Source organism: Tamandua tetradactyla, chromosome 9 (assembly GCF_023851605.1).
Source record: "Tamandua tetradactyla isolate mTamTet1 chromosome 9, mTamTet1.pri, whole genome shotgun sequence".
Lineage (NCBI taxonomy): Eukaryota > Metazoa > Chordata > Mammalia > Pilosa > Myrmecophagidae > Tamandua > Tamandua tetradactyla.
In genome coordinates this window covers 5,934,517-5,952,342 of record NC_135335.1, presented here as the reverse complement: position 1 = coordinate 5,952,342, position 17,826 = coordinate 5,934,517, and the positions used below count along the sequence as shown (strand labels likewise).

The 17,826-nt window shown below is 38.4% G+C and overlaps 1 protein-coding gene across 10 annotated transcripts in view; it reads left to right on the top strand.

The window, feature by feature from the left end:
• The window catches only part of PPP6R3 (protein phosphatase 6 regulatory subunit 3), a 201,272-nt gene that overhangs the window by 155,731 nt on the left and 27,715 nt on the right, over positions 1-17,826 (top strand). For 6 of the 10 annotated variants that reach the window (XM_077115458.1, XM_077115456.1, XM_077115450.1 and 3 more), the window contains 4 exons: positions 4,868-4,954; positions 9,660-9,757; positions 11,394-11,448; positions 12,667-12,797. In XM_077115458.1, the coding sequence (XP_076971573.1) occupies positions 4,868-4,954; positions 9,660-9,757; positions 11,394-11,448; positions 12,667-12,797 (371 nt within the window). The remainder of the gene's footprint in view (positions 1-4,867; positions 4,955-9,659; positions 9,758-11,393; positions 11,449-12,666; positions 12,798-17,826) is intronic. The other 4 variants (XM_077115454.1, XM_077115452.1, XM_077115457.1 and 1 more) reach the window with 4 other exon arrangements.

The window sequence follows — 17,826 nt, the reverse complement described above, 5'->3', positions numbered from 1 at the left end:
GCAAGTAAAAGAGTCAGGTACCTAGGGGAAAATATAATAATAATAAGGTTGCCTAAGTGAACTTTATTGAAGAGATAGCATTTATGTAGAGGCTTAAAGGAAGTGAGGGCAGTAAGAAGCCCTGAGATTAGGTCATTCCTGTCTGTGTCAGGGATGAGCAAGGTGTCCAGTGTGACTGTCACAAAGCAAGTAAGAGAAAGAACAGTAGGACATGGGATCAGAGAGTCATTGAGGGGTTGGATCTTACACAGTTTTTTAGTCCATGGCGGGCATTTTGGTTTTTACTCTTAGTGAGATGGGAAGCCATTAGGTTGTATAATGAGTGACATAATTTGATAGGTACTTTTAAAAAACACTGTTAGTCTTCCCCTCTAGTCTGTCCTAGATGACTGAAATTCCACTATTAAATAGTCAGACCTTCACAGATCTCATAGGGGGATGGATGGGTGATGTTCTGACAGGTTTCACTCACTTGACAATGTTAAGGTCAGTTCTTCCAAAATCTATATCTGATTCAGTATCACTGGTAGGGGAGGGGTTTACTAAACTATACCCACCCAACATTTGCAGACATTTTTACAAGGTATCCACTGACTTATTTAAAAACAAAACAAAAGGAAATACTATAGCTGCTGGGTTGAGAACAGACTATAAGGGAAGAAAGTGTTATGAGCAGGAAAATGGGTTAGCTGTGATATTTAGCATTGAGCCAGAAGGTGGTGACAGGCTTGGTTTATAGGAATGATGGGATTCGGAATTATATTTTGAAATTAGAGCAGGTATGGGTGAGTGGGAGAGAAGAAACAAGAAACACTATTTTTAGCCAAGGAAGTAGAATGAAGGTGGCATTTACTGAAATGGCAGTGCCTCAAAAGGAATGTATATGGAATTGTAAATCAGGAACTCAGTTTTGAATTCTGAAATGGTAGGATTCCGAGTAGCAAGTTTTTCCCCACAGGTAAATTAAATGGTCTTTAACTCTTTTTATTAATAATAATTTCAGACCAGGGTGATATGAATAGAGTTGGAATTACCACATCTTTCGTGAATGTAATTGTGAAGGCGTATGTGCATGGTGTTGTTATCAGTGATAACTTGCTAAAACAGTTTCTCTTTGGAGGGAAAAGACTTATTTTAAATATCTCCCAGGATTGCTTTGAAGATACAGTTTAAATAGAGCACTTAGAGGTGTCACAGTGTCTGGCACATGGAAGCTGCTCAGCAAAAGTTAGTTTCCATCTCATCTTCAATTATGTGAGCTGGAAAAATCTTATTTTTTAGGAAACCATAAAAGTACAAACAAGGAGATGTTGTATCCTGCCTGAACTTTGATATCAAGACACAGTGAGAACTAGCCCACTCTTTTATTGTTCTCAGAAGTTTAATTCACGTAACTTGCTCTTTGAATTCTCCCTTTCTGTTCCCCATCTTGGGATTGCCCCTCTAAAATGCCTGCTGGCCAAGTGTGAAGTGAAGAGTAGCCTGAACCATCTCTAGATCCCAGTGCAGTGGAACCACTTGACCTGAGGGCAGTGACCCCCTAGCATTTCTCCTGCTGTGGCCTGGCCCTGTTCTCTGGCTTCCTCTGTGCTCTACTTGGGCTTGCCTGGAACATACCCCCCCACCCCCCACCACTACACAGCTTTCCCCAATAATTCACTAATGCTGCTGTTGACTCAATCAAGTAGGTTCCTTTCACTGATCATGAATTCTACATTTGATTTCGTTGGGCCAGATTCAAAAGTAAATGTTAATTGGTTTGTTTATTTTGGACATTATCCCTGATGCCCAATAGAAGTGCAGTGGTGAATGGTAATAAATTTATGTGATGGAATATGGTGCAGCTAAAAATAGGAGCGATGTTGAGGGGCACACAATGAATTGAATAGACTTTGGGGATAGTGTGTTGTGCAAAATAAGCCAGAAACAAAAGAGCAAATATGCTAAGGTCTCTCTCAGAGAATACTTATAAGAAAATGGGAGCCTAGATCATGGGCCCTCATGGCAGTCATGTTTGGTCTGAAGTTATAGATGTATTTCTGGATTCTGAGACACTGAGCTCTGTTTGTATCAGCTGGTATTTCCCTAGAACTTTGACTAGTTCTGTGACACCTAGGACCCAGAAATGGAGCGCTGCAGCCCAGAAAGTTAGCATAGCTATATATAATAACAGTTAAAGTACTCAAAAAAGAGATCAAGCCTCAATTGGAGTTTAAATGAAGCCAATATTGTTGGGTCTGAGCTAAATTAGACTGCAGGGTAAAAGATGATAGGGTATTTACTCTAGACCTTCAGCTACTGTTTGAAACCAATGGCAGACAGGTTTATTATGTCTAGAACCTAAGTTTTCTGTAACACATAATCTAAATCAGTCTCTCTCGATAGCACTTTTAAATAACCCAAACTCCTGGAGTCCAGCACAGGAATGAGGCCTTGTAACTCTGTACAGCTTAATGGGGCACATCCCATACTATGGTGGGCTGATAATTTAAAAGTATTAGTAGAGTCCCATGAGTGTCTGAAGAGGAAAAATGCATATATATTGAGCTTATAAGCTCTCCCACTTGGGAAACCCTGGGTACCCTCTCAACCATTGAGGACTCCCAAGAAAATAGGCCAAGCCCTGGATTTGAGGCTTGCCCTTAGGAAACTTATTTCTGAGGGGAAGACACTAAGACTACCCATAACAAAGCCTAAGAGTTGCTTCTAGGAAACCTCTTTGTTGCTCAGTTGTGGCCTTTTTCTCTAAGCCCAACTCTGCAAGAAAAATCATTACCCTCCCCCCTACGTGGTACAAGCCGTTTAGGGGTGAAAATATGCCTGACACCATGGAGTATGACTCTTGGGGATGAGTCTGGCTCTGGCATCATGAGATAGACAGTATCTTCCCAACCAAAAGGTAGTAAGAAGTGTAATAAAATAAGGGATCAGTGGCCAAGAGGGATCAGATAGAGTCAAGAAGCTGTTTTGGAGCCTGCCTTATACAAGCTTCAGTCAGATAGTGCTAATTGCCATGGTTTGCTAAATCCCAATCAGCGTCAATCCTGTTAACTCTTAAGAACACCTAGGGCTAGAACTGAGACTCTAAAGGTTTCATGCACTAGGTTTGCCTTCGTGGAACCGTAATTCTCAGAGGGTTTCTAGGTCAGATAAATCCTGAATGTCAAAGGGACCAGCCTCTCAGGATTATCAATTAATTACATCCCTCTGTCCTTTAGTGTGGACACTCCTTCTCAACATAAAAAAGTCAGAATAGTCCAGAGATCCCTATAGATTGGGAGAAGGATTAAAGGAGAAGGAGGAGTATGAGAGAAAATGGGATTTAACAAACTATATTTAATATAGTGTTGTTAAAATATCACTATTAATATTCCTTCTAGTCTCCAGTGTTTTCGAGCAGCTAGAAAGAAAAATCTCAGATGGTGGAATGGTAGCTCTTGACAAACTACAATCAGTTCTGTAACTACTTGTTGAAGTGTACTTTGAAAATTATTGCTTTTTTCTTTCTTTGCTTTGTATTTGTTATTTTTTATATTAAAAAATGCATTTAAAAAGTCAGATGGAGTGTTCTTCACCTTAAGATGTAGAAGGAATTAATTGGAAATAATTGGGTAATTATAGCTTGATTTTGCTTGGGTTTGTTTGTTACGTTAAATAAAGTTTGACAGGGAAAGAATGAGATTTACTTTAATCTGCCTGAGACAATGACTTATTCAGAATTTTATAAGCCATATCCCATACAGACCTATATGAATTTGAATTTGGGATTCCTGAACCAAAGTTAGAACAACTTCACCATACAGAGCAAGACAATTTGTTTAATTCTGGACTCTGAGGCACAGCTACTAGAATTGGCAGGTACCAGCTGCTTGTGACTTCCTCTGATACAATGTCCTCTGTCCAAAACATTTCTACAAAAAGTACAGAATAAATAACTCAGAAAATACAGTGTAAGTTGTCCATAGAAGTAGAGGGCTTTTTTCTAAAATTTCACAGACTGTCTTTTTGTCCCTTGCCCTATAGCAGTTACTGTAAGTATGGTACTTAATCATTTGTATGTCTTGATTTCTAATTGCTAATACATTTACACACACAGACACAAAGAATTGTGTGACATTTATGAATTTGTAAAGACCATTTACCATGAATTGGTGAGCAGTTGCTTAATTACTGAGTGTTGGCTTCAGGTTTGGGGTGGGTAAGGCATTGTGAGGAGTAGACAGTTTTAAGTCGTTTTATGAGCAAGAGGCTGATAGCTCAGGTCAGATTGGCCTTGTCAACAATACTTTTCTTAGTGCGGGCAGGAAGTGCAAAATTGAAAGTGAATGATGGTGGAAGTGGTTTTAGTTCAACTTGACTAAAATTTCTAGTGGCTCATGAGTAATCCCGGGGATATGGCCAGTCTTCCCCTACATAGTGGCACGTGTTTCTTTCCAATTAGCAGTTCAGACCTCTTGCTGATGTAGGACGGAATGCACCAATGCATAGTCTATATATAAATTACTTTTGTGTTGCAGCTGAGCTATTTTAAGCATCTAATTTCAGATAGTTAACAAAATCACTTAAATGAAGGAACTCCTCTTTCTAACCTGTTCTTTGGTCTGGTGGTATCATTAATGAGGAGAGCAGTAACCACAAATGGGCAGCAGGAAGACAGGGAGCCAAACCAGGTGGTCAAATGATGTGTATGTACCCTTGAATTACTGGGTGGGTTTTGCAGCTTAACTGTTTCTTGTTTTTTATTTTCATTTCTTTTTGGTTATACACATTGAGAGCAAAACTAAATGTAATTTTTCCATAAAAATGCTTATACAAATGTCCAAAACTTTTCTATGTTAAATAGTTTTTTACATTTTTATGCATATAGGTTACAACCTGCCATATTCATTCATCCAGTGATGATGAAATTGACTTTAAAGAAACGGGTTTCTCACAGGATTCTTCTTTGCAGCAAGTGAGTCATGCCTAAAGCTTTGCTTTTTGTTTTTGTTTTAAATGCTTAGTCTAGTTGCCCTTTATGAAATCAGCTTCAGAGCCATAATTTGCATTGGAATGTGATTTAGGGGTTACCTTATTAGTTAGGCGAAAGTATTGAGTACATCAGAGGTAGGTTTATACTAATTATGTTTTCAGGGAATGTTTCACTCCTGGTAAAAATGATGAGTAGGTTAAAGTTTTAGGAACTTTGAATGAAATAAATAGTTTAATAAGGCACCTCAGGGACATGTTAACTATGCAGACCTTTAAAATAATTGGGCTGTTGCTTAAAGATGCACACTGTAGAGATTTGTGGGTAAGAATAAGAGGAGTAAGACTTTAAACTTGCACAAGTGACCTTTAACCAAACGACTTATTAAAAATGTCCTTTCCCTATTAATAGTTTCCAATTATCTTGACAGTCTAATATGGTGACATCTAAATTGAATTTTACTTGAAGTGATTCGTTGCCACTCTTAGCCTCTTGCCCTGAAATTACCTCCATTTATCAGTTGCTTGTAATCGTTTGGTGGTAGTGGTGGTAGACAGGATATAAATTATTAATGTACTGATTTATCATCCATTGGTAGTTCTTGGAGAGATGACATGATTTCACCGTCTTTTATGAGGTATCAAAGCTACCTGTACAGATATTTGGAGCTAAAAATAGAAGCCCTTTAGAAAGTTATCAGTTGTTAATATCAAGAAGTCCTAGCTTAGGCAGGACCAGATGGTCTTGGCATGTTAATTGCCTTGGCGTGGCAGTTGCATTAATGTAGACGTCCATTTCCCCTACTGAGTGTGGCTTGGCTTCTTTTTGTTCAGTCTCTAAGGCTCATCTTTTACCAGGGCTGCAGTGCAGCTCCCGATGGTTACATCCGCCCAGCTCTTGGTTGCCAAGTAGTGTAGCTGTCGTCAGTCCAGTGCAGGTTAAGCTATGCATGCAATTGGTTGGATTTGATACTAAAGCTATTTACCATTCACATTTTCAAGATCTGAAGTAGCTTTTCAGCACTTTGCTAGCTTCTCTGTTGAGTTTTGTATTTGAAGTCACTTTTCTTTTGAAGCCAGCACCCTCAGGTTAGGGCTCATAGAACAGCAAGCTTAAAGAACACATCTTGAGAGCTGGATTGCCTTATCGCAGAGTGTAGCAGCCCCTCACTTTCTCCTGCCTTAGTTTGCTGCAATCCCTCTTGTCTACAGGCAGTCCTTTCTTGGTCCCAGTGCTTTTTGGTTTTGCCCCTGGAAGCACCTTGGCAACTGCCTCTTTCTACACTGAAGCACCTATAGCTATTAAAACAGTCCCCTCAACCTGTCATGTCCCTGAATGTTACACATTGTTCCACCCTTTTGATGAAGCTTGGTGGCATAAAATATAAATTGTCCAGGTGATTTGGACCTGTTGAAATGTAGCTTTAAGAAAAAGAAGAAAAAAAAAGAAGGCCTCAGACTTCTACTTATAAATATGCTAGTAAACTTGGAATTTCAGTTTCCTGATTTAATGTAGAAGTGTTTAAATTTAGTCGTCTAGAAAGTGGATTCCCTTTTCATAATATCTGCTGCTAGGCTCATATCTGTTCTGGAGAGAATTTTTTCAGTTATTTTCAACTTGACTAATTGCTGATTTGCATATGACTCCTGGTCATAAAATTAATTAATACATCCTTTACCAGGCTTTTCTAACCCTGTGAATTTTACCCATTTCATGTAAATCTCTAAAAGTAGGATGAATAATTACTTTTTTTCTGACTGACAAGCTTCCAGTAAACCTTTTTTTGCAAGTTTAAACTGTATAAACCAATCATGGCTCAATTTGTAAATAAGCCAAGTCTATTTTATTAGAAATATGCTGCAAAGCATTATTTAAAGATTTGAAAATATAAATGTAGTTTAAGACTTTCTTGCTGCTTTCCATTAGAATCATAATATCTATTAGTTTATAGACATTATTTCAGGTTCTCATTCACATTTGATTTTAAGCCTCATATTGGTAAAGTCCCTGAATAAAGAGAGCTTAGGGGAGGTAATTTTAACACGGTTAATGTCACCAATGGGGCCGTTTGTGGCCTGGGGAGGGCCTCATGGCTTTTGGGACAGTGCCTATTCTATTTTGCCCCTAGTACCATCTGGTTTCTTAGTATCTAGTGTTTGACTCCCCTTCCTAGTTCTGCCTTAATAGAGGTGTGGAGGGTGAGGTGGTCTGCCTTCAGATTGTATCTGGAGAATTAAAGCAGCTACCCTACATTGCAGGCTTGTTGATAGGCAGAGTCAGATCAGAATAAGGTGAGTAGCAGTTTCTGTTGCCCAGGTGGCACTACCCCAGAGGTACTTCCTTAATAAAGATCCTGGATCTCTTCTTAGTGAACTGAACCATCCCTGGTTTTGTCCTGGGTGAAAATACTGGAAAGTACTTGAAGTTGCATAGCCATGCAGTGCTTTCCAATTTGAATTTGCAGCATTCAAAACACTTTTTATGTACCTTTAAATAAAATTCATGCACAGCCTTCACTTAACATGGGCTTATTAATAAGTAAGCCATGGTAACTTGGCTCAGATTTTAAAACTGAGGTTCTTTGCTAATTTATATCTTCCTAGAAGGTATGATAGACTTAGAACTAATGAGTACCACAGTTTTACATGAGAGAGAATGCAAATATGTGTGTGCATGTGTATGCATGTATATATACAAATTTTGTATGTACACACACACTCACTGAATGCCATATATAGTCTTAGCGTCCTGTTATGAACCATTTGAAACATAGGGGCACTTTGGGACACATTTCTCCCTTTCTACACCCAGAAGTTTTATGATATGATCTCTAGAGGTTAAAAAAATAATTGACATAAAGAATCAAAACAGTTGGGAGGGATTTTCTCCCTTATGAGGAAAACTAAATTTCTAATCTTTAAATAAACTCAGAGCCAGGTTTTTACTACCTATTTAGAAGAGTTGCTTCATCATTCTTTCCCTACCTTTTGAGGTACCAAGCATCTGTTTTACCTTATAAAAGATAAAGTTATAATTCAGAGCAGTTGATCTGTTTCTTTCTGATTTATTAACATGAATGCTACCTATCAGATTTTCCATTCATATATCTAAAATTTGTCCTAGCCCCTGAGAACCTGTCCCTACTCTTCGGTTTTACCACACTCCCCCAGATCAGCCTTGGTTTCCATTCCATGCCTTACCAGATGTGGTTCTGCATACCATGAATGACTGCGTCCTTCATCGGCCAGCTGCACACTGGCCCCAGGTCCCATGTGCTTGTACAGTGCTCTCTTGGTGAGCAAGAGAGGACATGGTGTATAAGATGTGAGAAAATGAATCAGGGTCGGGGAGGGGGATATTTCATCTTGAATTAGAGAAAAGTGAGGTTTTAGATTCTCAAATAATTAGCTGTGCTTTTTTTGAATCTAAGGGAAAGAAGCCTTCCAAAGCCAAATATAAGGTTTATTTTTAATTTATCTACAGTTTGGATTATCCATGCCATAATTCCCTGCCACCAGAATGAGTAATCGGGAATTAATAGTGTGAGCCTTTCTGATGCAGACATCTGCAGGATGAAATCTGTGGACTTTGCGCATTTGTAGAATACAAAGAGAAGTCAGTGTAACTCAGTTATCATTGCCGCCCTGCAGGTAGCCTTAGGGTGATGCTTTTCAGCACACGTCTGCTGCCCGCTCAGATGCAGGTCCACCTATGGAACATAGCTGTCTCAGCACACATGTCTGTCCACAGAGCAGCACACACAGTGCTGTTTGGTATCTCTGTTTACTCTGTTGGTTAGAACTAGTAGCTGGCCCTTGCTTATCGTTGTGTATTCTTTACTCCTGATTAATGTGTGAGAACATGCTCGCTGATTTTATATGCTGTGCTGGTACTAGTTGTCGTTGTTTTAAATTAGAATATCAACATTTCGTGAAGTACATTACAGCCCTCCCCCTTTTCCCAACTAAGAAAACCTAAGTGAACATAGTCCTCTCTAGAAACAGTGTAAAGGAACAGAACTCCTCCTCCATGGATTGTATAGAGCCATAGCTTTTTAAGAAGGATTTCAGATGAGTGTTAAAACGGTCTATCCTCTTTCTAAGGTAGGTAGATAGAAGCCCCTCCACTTCTGTATTCTTCCCATCCTGTGAGAGCTGAATCTTCTTTAAAGAAAATAAAGTGTCCCTTACATTTTTCTTTGTAGGACTGTAATTGTGTTCAGTAGTCATTTTTCCTCTGGTGCTATTTTGCTCTAGTGGGTTGGGGGTGTCGGGGAGATGGCTTAGAGGGAGGGTGTGTGCTACCGTTTGTCTTAGATAAGATTGGTTCTGTCCACAGGTGACTAGTATAACTTATAATTTCAGACTTGATAATGTCACTTGATCAACTTTTTGAATTATGCTTAACCCGAGCCTCTCTCTAAAGAGATTTTTATAAGAGACAGAATGGTCACGTAACATTTCTTACAATGACATGTGCATTAAAGTGACTTGAGGACCAAATGCCGTATGTTTCCTTTTTTGGCAAATTATGTCTGAAATTATTTGATTTTTTTTTTTAGAGAAGCACACCAACTCTTTAAGCCCTATGGCTATATAAATAAAATAACTTCTGGAACAGAAATGGGCAAATAGTGTATAGAGTGTCATTAGAATCATTATATCACTGTCACTGGTCCTGGGGTTGCCAGGCCTTTTCTGATTATCAGATGCAACAAATGACGTCCAATTTTATTGACCAGTTTGGCTTCAACGATGAGAAGTTTGCAGATCAAGATGACATTGGCAAGTGAGTATATTTTCCTATTTTCATAATCCTCTTGTATATTCCTATTCTTTGTGAGACATTTCTATGAGTCCACTGGGTTCCTGGAAATCTTTAACATTCATGAGTTGAGAGGAACTTTCCCATCATGGTGTTCCTTTAGTTCCAGGATATCTAGCCCTGAAGTGCCCAAGGGACAGGAATGTCACTCCGACAAAATAACATTTGTCTTTAGGCTTGACCTCTTTCAAAGGTGTTTATTTTTATTGGATTAAACTCCTTTTTGGAACTCAAGTCACTGGTCTCTTCTTCTAGGTCTTAAAGTTAAGTAACATTTAAAGTAATTTTTCCCTATGTTAGTTAAATTATTGTGGCATATTAATTTACAGTACTCAGACCTGGCTGCATAATTTCTTCTGACCACATTGCAGGATAGCTCTCCAATAGGTGCAGGCCCTCTTCTAGGTGACTGACTCCTAAGACAGGCAGTGAAACCACTCATTCTGTAGTCATGGTAAGAGGAGCCCAGAAATGGAAATTATTGGTGCTATACAAGATTAATGAAGATGTGCAGGTGAGCCACAGAAATGAAAACAAGTGACCTAGTATTTGGCCTTGGGAAATGAAAGATATTTATAAACAAAATACTTACAAATGGCATGTTACAACTCATTGAGAACAATTTCAGGCAGCCTGGTGTTTGAAGAAGACATCCTAATTGTGCTTATGAGTTCTTGGTGTCTGCTCTGGTGCCTTGAAAGCAGTATATGCAGAGTAGTTGTTAAAGTACCGCCAGTGGGGCTATTTGTCACAAAGTCTAGTTTATGGTATGTGAGAAGGCCAAAATTCTGTTCTAGCACATTCTGATCACGCCATACAATATGTCAGTACAGTGGAGCAGAGGGGCCACTGCAAACAGGAGGGGTTTGAAGAATTGGCTCATTTAAATACAAAAGAGCAAGAATCCCTCTGCAAGGGGTCTGTCTATATCCCAGGAGTGTCTCTGTGGGGTTGGAGCCACTGCCTCACACCAGAACCTGTGGCAACTTGACATTTGCCTTCCTGGACTCTTACTGTTACTAGTTAGGAATCCATAAGTTCCTTAAAATTTGTAATGGTACTTGGAATAATGATTGATTAGAAAAAGTCTTTTAAAAATTGAACAGTAACTACATCTACTCGGAAGGCTGCATTTAATAATTAGGCTCTGAATTCTTTTACTGCCTTTCTTCCGGGATGGCACCTGTATTTTGTGTATGAATTTGGAGAAAGCGTCTATGTGAAGAAAGCTTAGTGTCTGACATTTTTGGTGTACTTTTCATGTTTTGACTTGTATCTTTTTGCAAATGCAGCTTTTTCTTGGTGATATTAGTATATCCCATAAAATAGTGAATGTTAAAAACCTTTTATAGGAGTGCTATAGGGTGTGCTTACACATGTGTCCAAAAGCCTTCTGTCCCAGCCTTCTCATACCACATAAACTCCTTAATACCAACAGAGGAGGCATAACTTAATGTAAGTAGTTTTTTGGGTTTTGTTTTATTTTTTAACAATGTGCATTTTAATGATCGTATAAATATTTTAAATTTGGAAGATTTCATGCACTGTTCCTAAAATGAGTTTGTAGATAACTCTTACTACACTTACATATTTTTTACAGTGTTTCTTTTGATCGGGTATCAGACATCAACTTTACTCTCAATACAAATGAAAGTGTGAGTATAAACATTTTCTGTCCTGAGCAACTTGGGGGTTCAAGAGGGTGGCAGCTTGGGGACTAGATTTTTTTTTTTAATTATTATTTTTAAATTTTTATTAATAAAGCCAATCAACATACAAACATGAACATTCTTAACATATGAACATTCCATACTTGGTATGCAGTCAGTGGCTCACAATATCATAACATATTCATCACCATGATCATTTTTTGAAACATTTACATTACTCCAGAAAAAGAAATAAAAAGAAAAAGAAAAAACCATACCCCTTACCCTCCCTCTCACTAACCACTAGTGTTTTCTTCTACCCAGTTTATTTTAACCTTTGTTCTGGGGACTGGATTTTGTCCCAGCCTGTATGTGGGTGACATGTGTGCAGGAGCCTGCATTTGCAATTGCTGTTATTTGCTTTGCCCTCCCACATGACCTGCCTGGCTCCAAGGGGCCTGTCACTTTGCACTCCTGTTGAAGATATGACAGGGCTAATAAAGCCAGGGTCACTTACGATTGCACTGTACACATTTAGCTATACAAGAGACTGCTGTGTAGCTCCAGCTAGTTGCCTTTTATGTCTGCTGTGTGTCACCAGGAGAGGTGCTTGGCTAGAGCAGGGTAAGCCTCTCACCATCAGGCAGTTCTGAAATGCCAAATAGTTGCATCATCTTCCCCTACAGGTGATAGAAGATTGATATCATTTGAATACATATAATCTTTCAACTTTTGGTCGATCAGCATGAGAGACCACTTTTGATTTGCTAATGATATATGGTAGAAACTGCTGATTTGAGTCATTGGAGCTGATCACTGCTAAGGTGGACTGGTAAAAGCAGAGGAAATGCAGGTTGCAGTTCCTTGTTAAGACACATCTGTGACTGAGGAGTGGGTGGGACAAGGAAGCACTTTACTAGATGAGAGTGAGTAGGTCTGTGCTTCTTGTATGCTATTTTAAGTACAGTCATTTTAGAGAAGCTTTCCTGTACTTATGCAGAAGCTAACATTAGAAGTTTACTTTTTTTTTTTGGTGTGTGTGATAGGCTTCATTTTTTTTAAGGAATGGAAAAATGGGCATAAGTGATAATATTAGTGAATACTAAACAAGCTAAAAGTTTGCAAGCTTCTAATGTAATCAAAATGCAATTTACATTGGTTTCTTTTGGGAGAAAATAACTTGGTTTTAAATGTTTTGTTCTTTTTATGTCCCTTTTTCTTTAGGGAAATATTGCCTTGTTTGAAGCGTGTTGTAAAGAAAGAATACAGCAGTTTGATGATGGTGGCTCTGATGAGGAAGATATCTGGGAGGAAAAGCACATTGCATTTACACCAGAATCCCAAAGACGATCCAGGTGAAAGACCGTTATAGTAATAATTATACCCAACACATAAAGCCAAGTCCTTATGAGACATACATGTATCATCTCAAAATATAAATATTTGATCCAGAGAATAGTATTTTCGTCATGATCAGAAATGCTCTCATTTATTGATGTGAGTTGGTACAAGTACTCATGTCTGCAATGTGGCAGAAGGGTGAATGAGTCAAGGGTATTTGCTTGAAATGCTGTTAAGTATTTAGACACAGTTCCTGAAATCTTCGAACGGGAGATGTAGTCATAGAGTGCCTTTGAATAAATAACTGTTCCTTTAACAGTAATAGCAGCAACAGCTGAGTTATGAATTATTTTTGACTAAAAGTTTCCAAAAAGAGGGGGAGAATTGTTTCTAAACATTAATCTAACTAGGAGAGACATGTTCATGTCAGTTGATACCCTCTGGGTAGAAAGACTTCTTTTGTTTTAGTCACTTTATAACAGGAATGTTAATAAATTATGCTTCTGTAAACTGAAAGTTCTCGTGATCTGAATATTTCTTATCAGAATCTTCGTATTTAAGAGGAGAGGGATATTTGAATAGCAGCTGAACTTTTATTCATATATTTTTAATATATGATGTTTTCACGTAGTATAAATTCCAAGGAAACAAAATGATTATTCAGTTAAAAGTAAGATACCTCTACTCCTGTCTCCCAGCCATCCAGTGCCTCGGCTGGATAGAGTCTGTCAGCATTGCCTGTTTCTGCATATGCTGTCAGTTATATTGTTTCTCTTAAGAATGCTTATTGCTGCAGGTTACAGAAGACCTAGCAATGGTCACAACTAATGACTTAAACAAGCAAAAGTTTGTCTCATAATCTAGTTCTGATAAAGGAGTTTAGCCTCTTTTAACCCCACTCTGCCTTCTTCAGCCTGTTGGTTTATCACATTATGATCACAGGACAGATGCTGTAGCTCCAGGGCCAGAGCGTGACAGAGACAACACCTTCCTACTTTACTATGTTTTCAGGCTAATGCCCCAGTCAAACTTACTGTTCACCGTGCAGTCTGACATGTTGGGCCTCATGTTGAGTGGTAGTTGATACCCAGAAGGAGCACAGAAAGATGAGAGAAAGCAAGATTTTATCTTTTATAAGCTCTATTGCGGTATAATTGACATATAATAAACTGTTCATTTAAATTGTATAATGTGATAAGTTTCAACATATATATACACCCATGAAGCTATTATTCCAGTTAAGATCATGAACATATCTAACACCCCAAATTTCTCATGCCCTTTTATTATACTTTCCACCTATCTTCTGCCCCCCATCTGCTTTCTGTTCCTTTAATTTGTAGTTTCATGTAAATGAACTCAGTATTTACTTTGTTGTCTCACTCTGTCACACAGCATAATTATCTTGAGACTCATCTGTGTAATGTGATTTTATCAATGGTTCATTCCTTTTTATGCCTGAGTAGTATTCCATTGAATAGATATATTATAATTTGTTTATTCATTCAGCTGTTGATGGCTGTTTGAGTTGTTTCGGTTTTGGACTATCTTACTTGAAGGTAGATTGTAATAAGTTAAATTTGTATACTATAAACCCTAAAGTAAACAAAGAGTTATAGTTAATAAACCAATGAAGAAGACAAAATGAAATCATTAAAAAATGCAAATGAAGGTGGAAATTGAACAAAGGACAGCTGGGACATATAGAAACCTAATAGCATGATGATAGGATTAAACCTAACCAACCATATCAGTATTCACATTGAAGGTAAATGATCTACACACCCCAATTAAAAGGCAGAGATTGCCAGGTTCCATGGAAAGACACACTGTGCCAATACTAATCAGAAGAAAAGCTGGAACATCTGTATTAACATCCAAGTAGATTTCAGAGCAAAAGAATAAAGCAGTTCATTTTCTGATGATAAAAGGTCAACTCATCAAGGGGACATAATTTTAAATATCTGTACGTGTAATAACAACTTACAGAACAAAGACTGATAGAATTACAAAGAGAAATAGACAAATCCACAGTTATTGTTGGGTATTTTAGCATCCTTAGTAATTGGTAAAGCATAGACAAAGATCTTAAGATAGAACCCTTGAACAACCCTTTCAAACAGCTTGACCTGTTGAACATTTATAAAACATTCCATCCAACAGCAGCGGAATGCACATTCTTTTCCAAGTGTACATGAAATATTTACCAGGATAGACCAAACTCTGGGCCATAAAGCAAGTCAGTAGTAATTCCAAAGATTTAAAGTCATACAAAATATGTTCTCTGACCACAGTGATGTTAAACTGACAATAACAGAAGGCTCCCTGGAAAATCCCTGAATATTTGAAAATTAAATAATATAGAGGTCAAAGAAGCAAAGGGAATTAGATGGTATTTTTAATGGAAAGAAATTGAAAGCACAGTATACACCTTTGGTGATGCAGCTAAAGCAGTACTCAAAGGGTCAGTTTTAATTGCACTGTCTATATTAGAAAAGAAAAATCTCAAACCTGTGACCTTAGCATTAGGTAAGTAATAAAGATCAGAGTGGTAACAAATGGAAAATTAAAAAATTTAAGAAAAAGTCAGTGAAACCAAAGTCATTCTCTAAGAAGATCAATAAAATTTATAAACCTCTAGCCAGAATGATCATAACAACAACAAAAAACATACAGATTACCAGCATCGAGAATGAGTGGGATAACATCACTACAGAGTCTACAGATATGAGGATATTATGAACAACTCTCTCAATAAATTTGACAATGTAGATGGTCCCCGAAAGACACCAACTATCAGACCTCAAGCAGAAAGAAACGCATAACCAGGATAGCCCCCTGTCTAGAAAACCACAGGACCGGGTGGCTTCATGGTGAATTTTACCAAACATTTCAGCAAGAAATTACACAGATTTTATACAGAAGCTTCCAGAAAATGGAAAAGGAGGAACTATTTCCCATCTTATTCTCTGAAGACACATCATTGTATCCTCATAACCAAGTTTGACAAAACATTTCAATAAAAGAAAACTGGCCAATAATTTCTCATAAACATAGATAAAAAATCTTTTTTAAAATTTAGCAAATCAAATGCAACATTAATACATCATGACAGAGTGGATGTCTGGGATATCCACTCAAAATGGGAATATTGAGTCTCCTAATTTAGGCATCTATCAAGCCTTTAATTTCTCTCAACAGTTATGTTTTGTAGCTCTTAGTGTACAGGTCTCACGTACCTTTTGTCAGATTCATCCCCACATATTTCATGTATTTTTATGCCAACATTAGTATTTTTTTTGTAATTTCAATTCCAACTGTCTGATACAGTATGTGGAAATGGTTATGTTGATTTTGTCTCATGCCACCTTGTTAAATTCAACAGGAATCTGTTGTTGGTTTAACATTAGACAGTCATTACATGTGAGAATAAATGCAACATACACCCATTACTGATAAAAACTTAGCAAATTAGAAGGAAGGAAATTTCTTCAACCTAGTAAGAGGCATCTACAAAAAAATTCTACAGTGAGAGACTGAATGCTTTCTCCCTAAGATCAAGGAACAAGGCAAAGATATCGTTCTTTTCAGTATTATGCTGGACGTTCAAGCCAGTGCAGTAAATCAAGAAAAATCAAAGGCATCATCTAGAAGGAAGAACTGTATTTATTTGATTAACATTGATTGTCAATGCAGTAAACTCACTGGAATCTACAGAGACACTCCTAGAAAAATTGAATTTAACAAGGTGGCATGAGACAAAATCAACATAACCATTTCCACATACTGTATCAGACAGTTGGAATTGAAATTACAAAAAAAAATACTAATGTTGGCATAAAAATGCATGAAATATGTGGGGATGAATCTGACAAAAGGTACGTGAGACCTGTACACTAAGAGCTACAAAACATAACTGTTGAGAAAAATTAAAGGCTTGATAGATGCCTAAATTAGGAGACTCAATATTCCCATTTTTCCTAGATGGATCTATAGATTCGATGCCTTTCCTGAATGTAAAACATAAAATTTCTGAAAGAAAACATGGGAGAAAATCTTTGTTACGTTGAACTAGACAAAAGATTGCTTAGATTTAATGCTAAAAGCAGTATATTTATTAAAGGAAAATTTCATAAGTTGAATCTCCTCAAAATAAAGAAATTTGCTCTTCAGGATACATTTTAAGACTGGAAAGACAAACCATATACTGGGAGAAAATATTTGCAAATCAAATATCTGATAAAGGACTCCTATGTAGAATATGCAAAGAACTCTCAAAACAAACAAGAGGCTTCTGGGAAGATGGTGGACTCCTGCTCCATGAAACAAGATAGGGCTCAAGGGGGAAATGGCCAGGACTGCAGTCCTGGAGTGTAAGTAAACAAGCAGGGTCTAGGCAGTTTTGGAAGGAGAGTATTGGTGGGATCGGACTGAAAGAGGGAGTGGGTTGGGTGAGTGGGATCCCCACTGGCAGGCTGTGGTGCACAAGGGAGGTGCAGTAGGTGGGAGCTAACAGTCCTCAGCTCTGACTTGCACAGGTGCTGGTTGGGGAAACCTCCCCACGTGGTCATAATGGATGGCATCTGCAGGAAGAATGGTGGGCCGTTCATCTATGGCAGAGCCGGTCCAAGGAGCAAGGGTGGGGGCGAGGGGGAGTGATCACCCAGCCCCGGTGCTGGAATAGCCAGTCCACCGGCACACTGTCTGGCAGACCCACCAGTGCTGCAAATCAGCAGATCCCCTAGGGGCTGGTCAGCCCCCCAGTTACCCTGGCAGAGACTAGCCAACCGGCTGCCCAGGCTGATAAGATCCCCCCTTGCTGAGCACACCAACCTCAATACCAGGATGAGCGGGGCTGAGGGAGGAGGAGACTTGGGAGTCCTATCTGCTGGCCAGATGCATAAAGTGCAGGTGGGCCGCACCAGATGGGGAGGGGGTAGTCTGAGGGAGGAGGAGCCTCGCAGTCACCACCTCTTGGGGAGCAAGAGTAAGTGCAGGCACGCTAACTCCCAGTTTGCCTAGGTCTTTATTTTTACTTTTTAT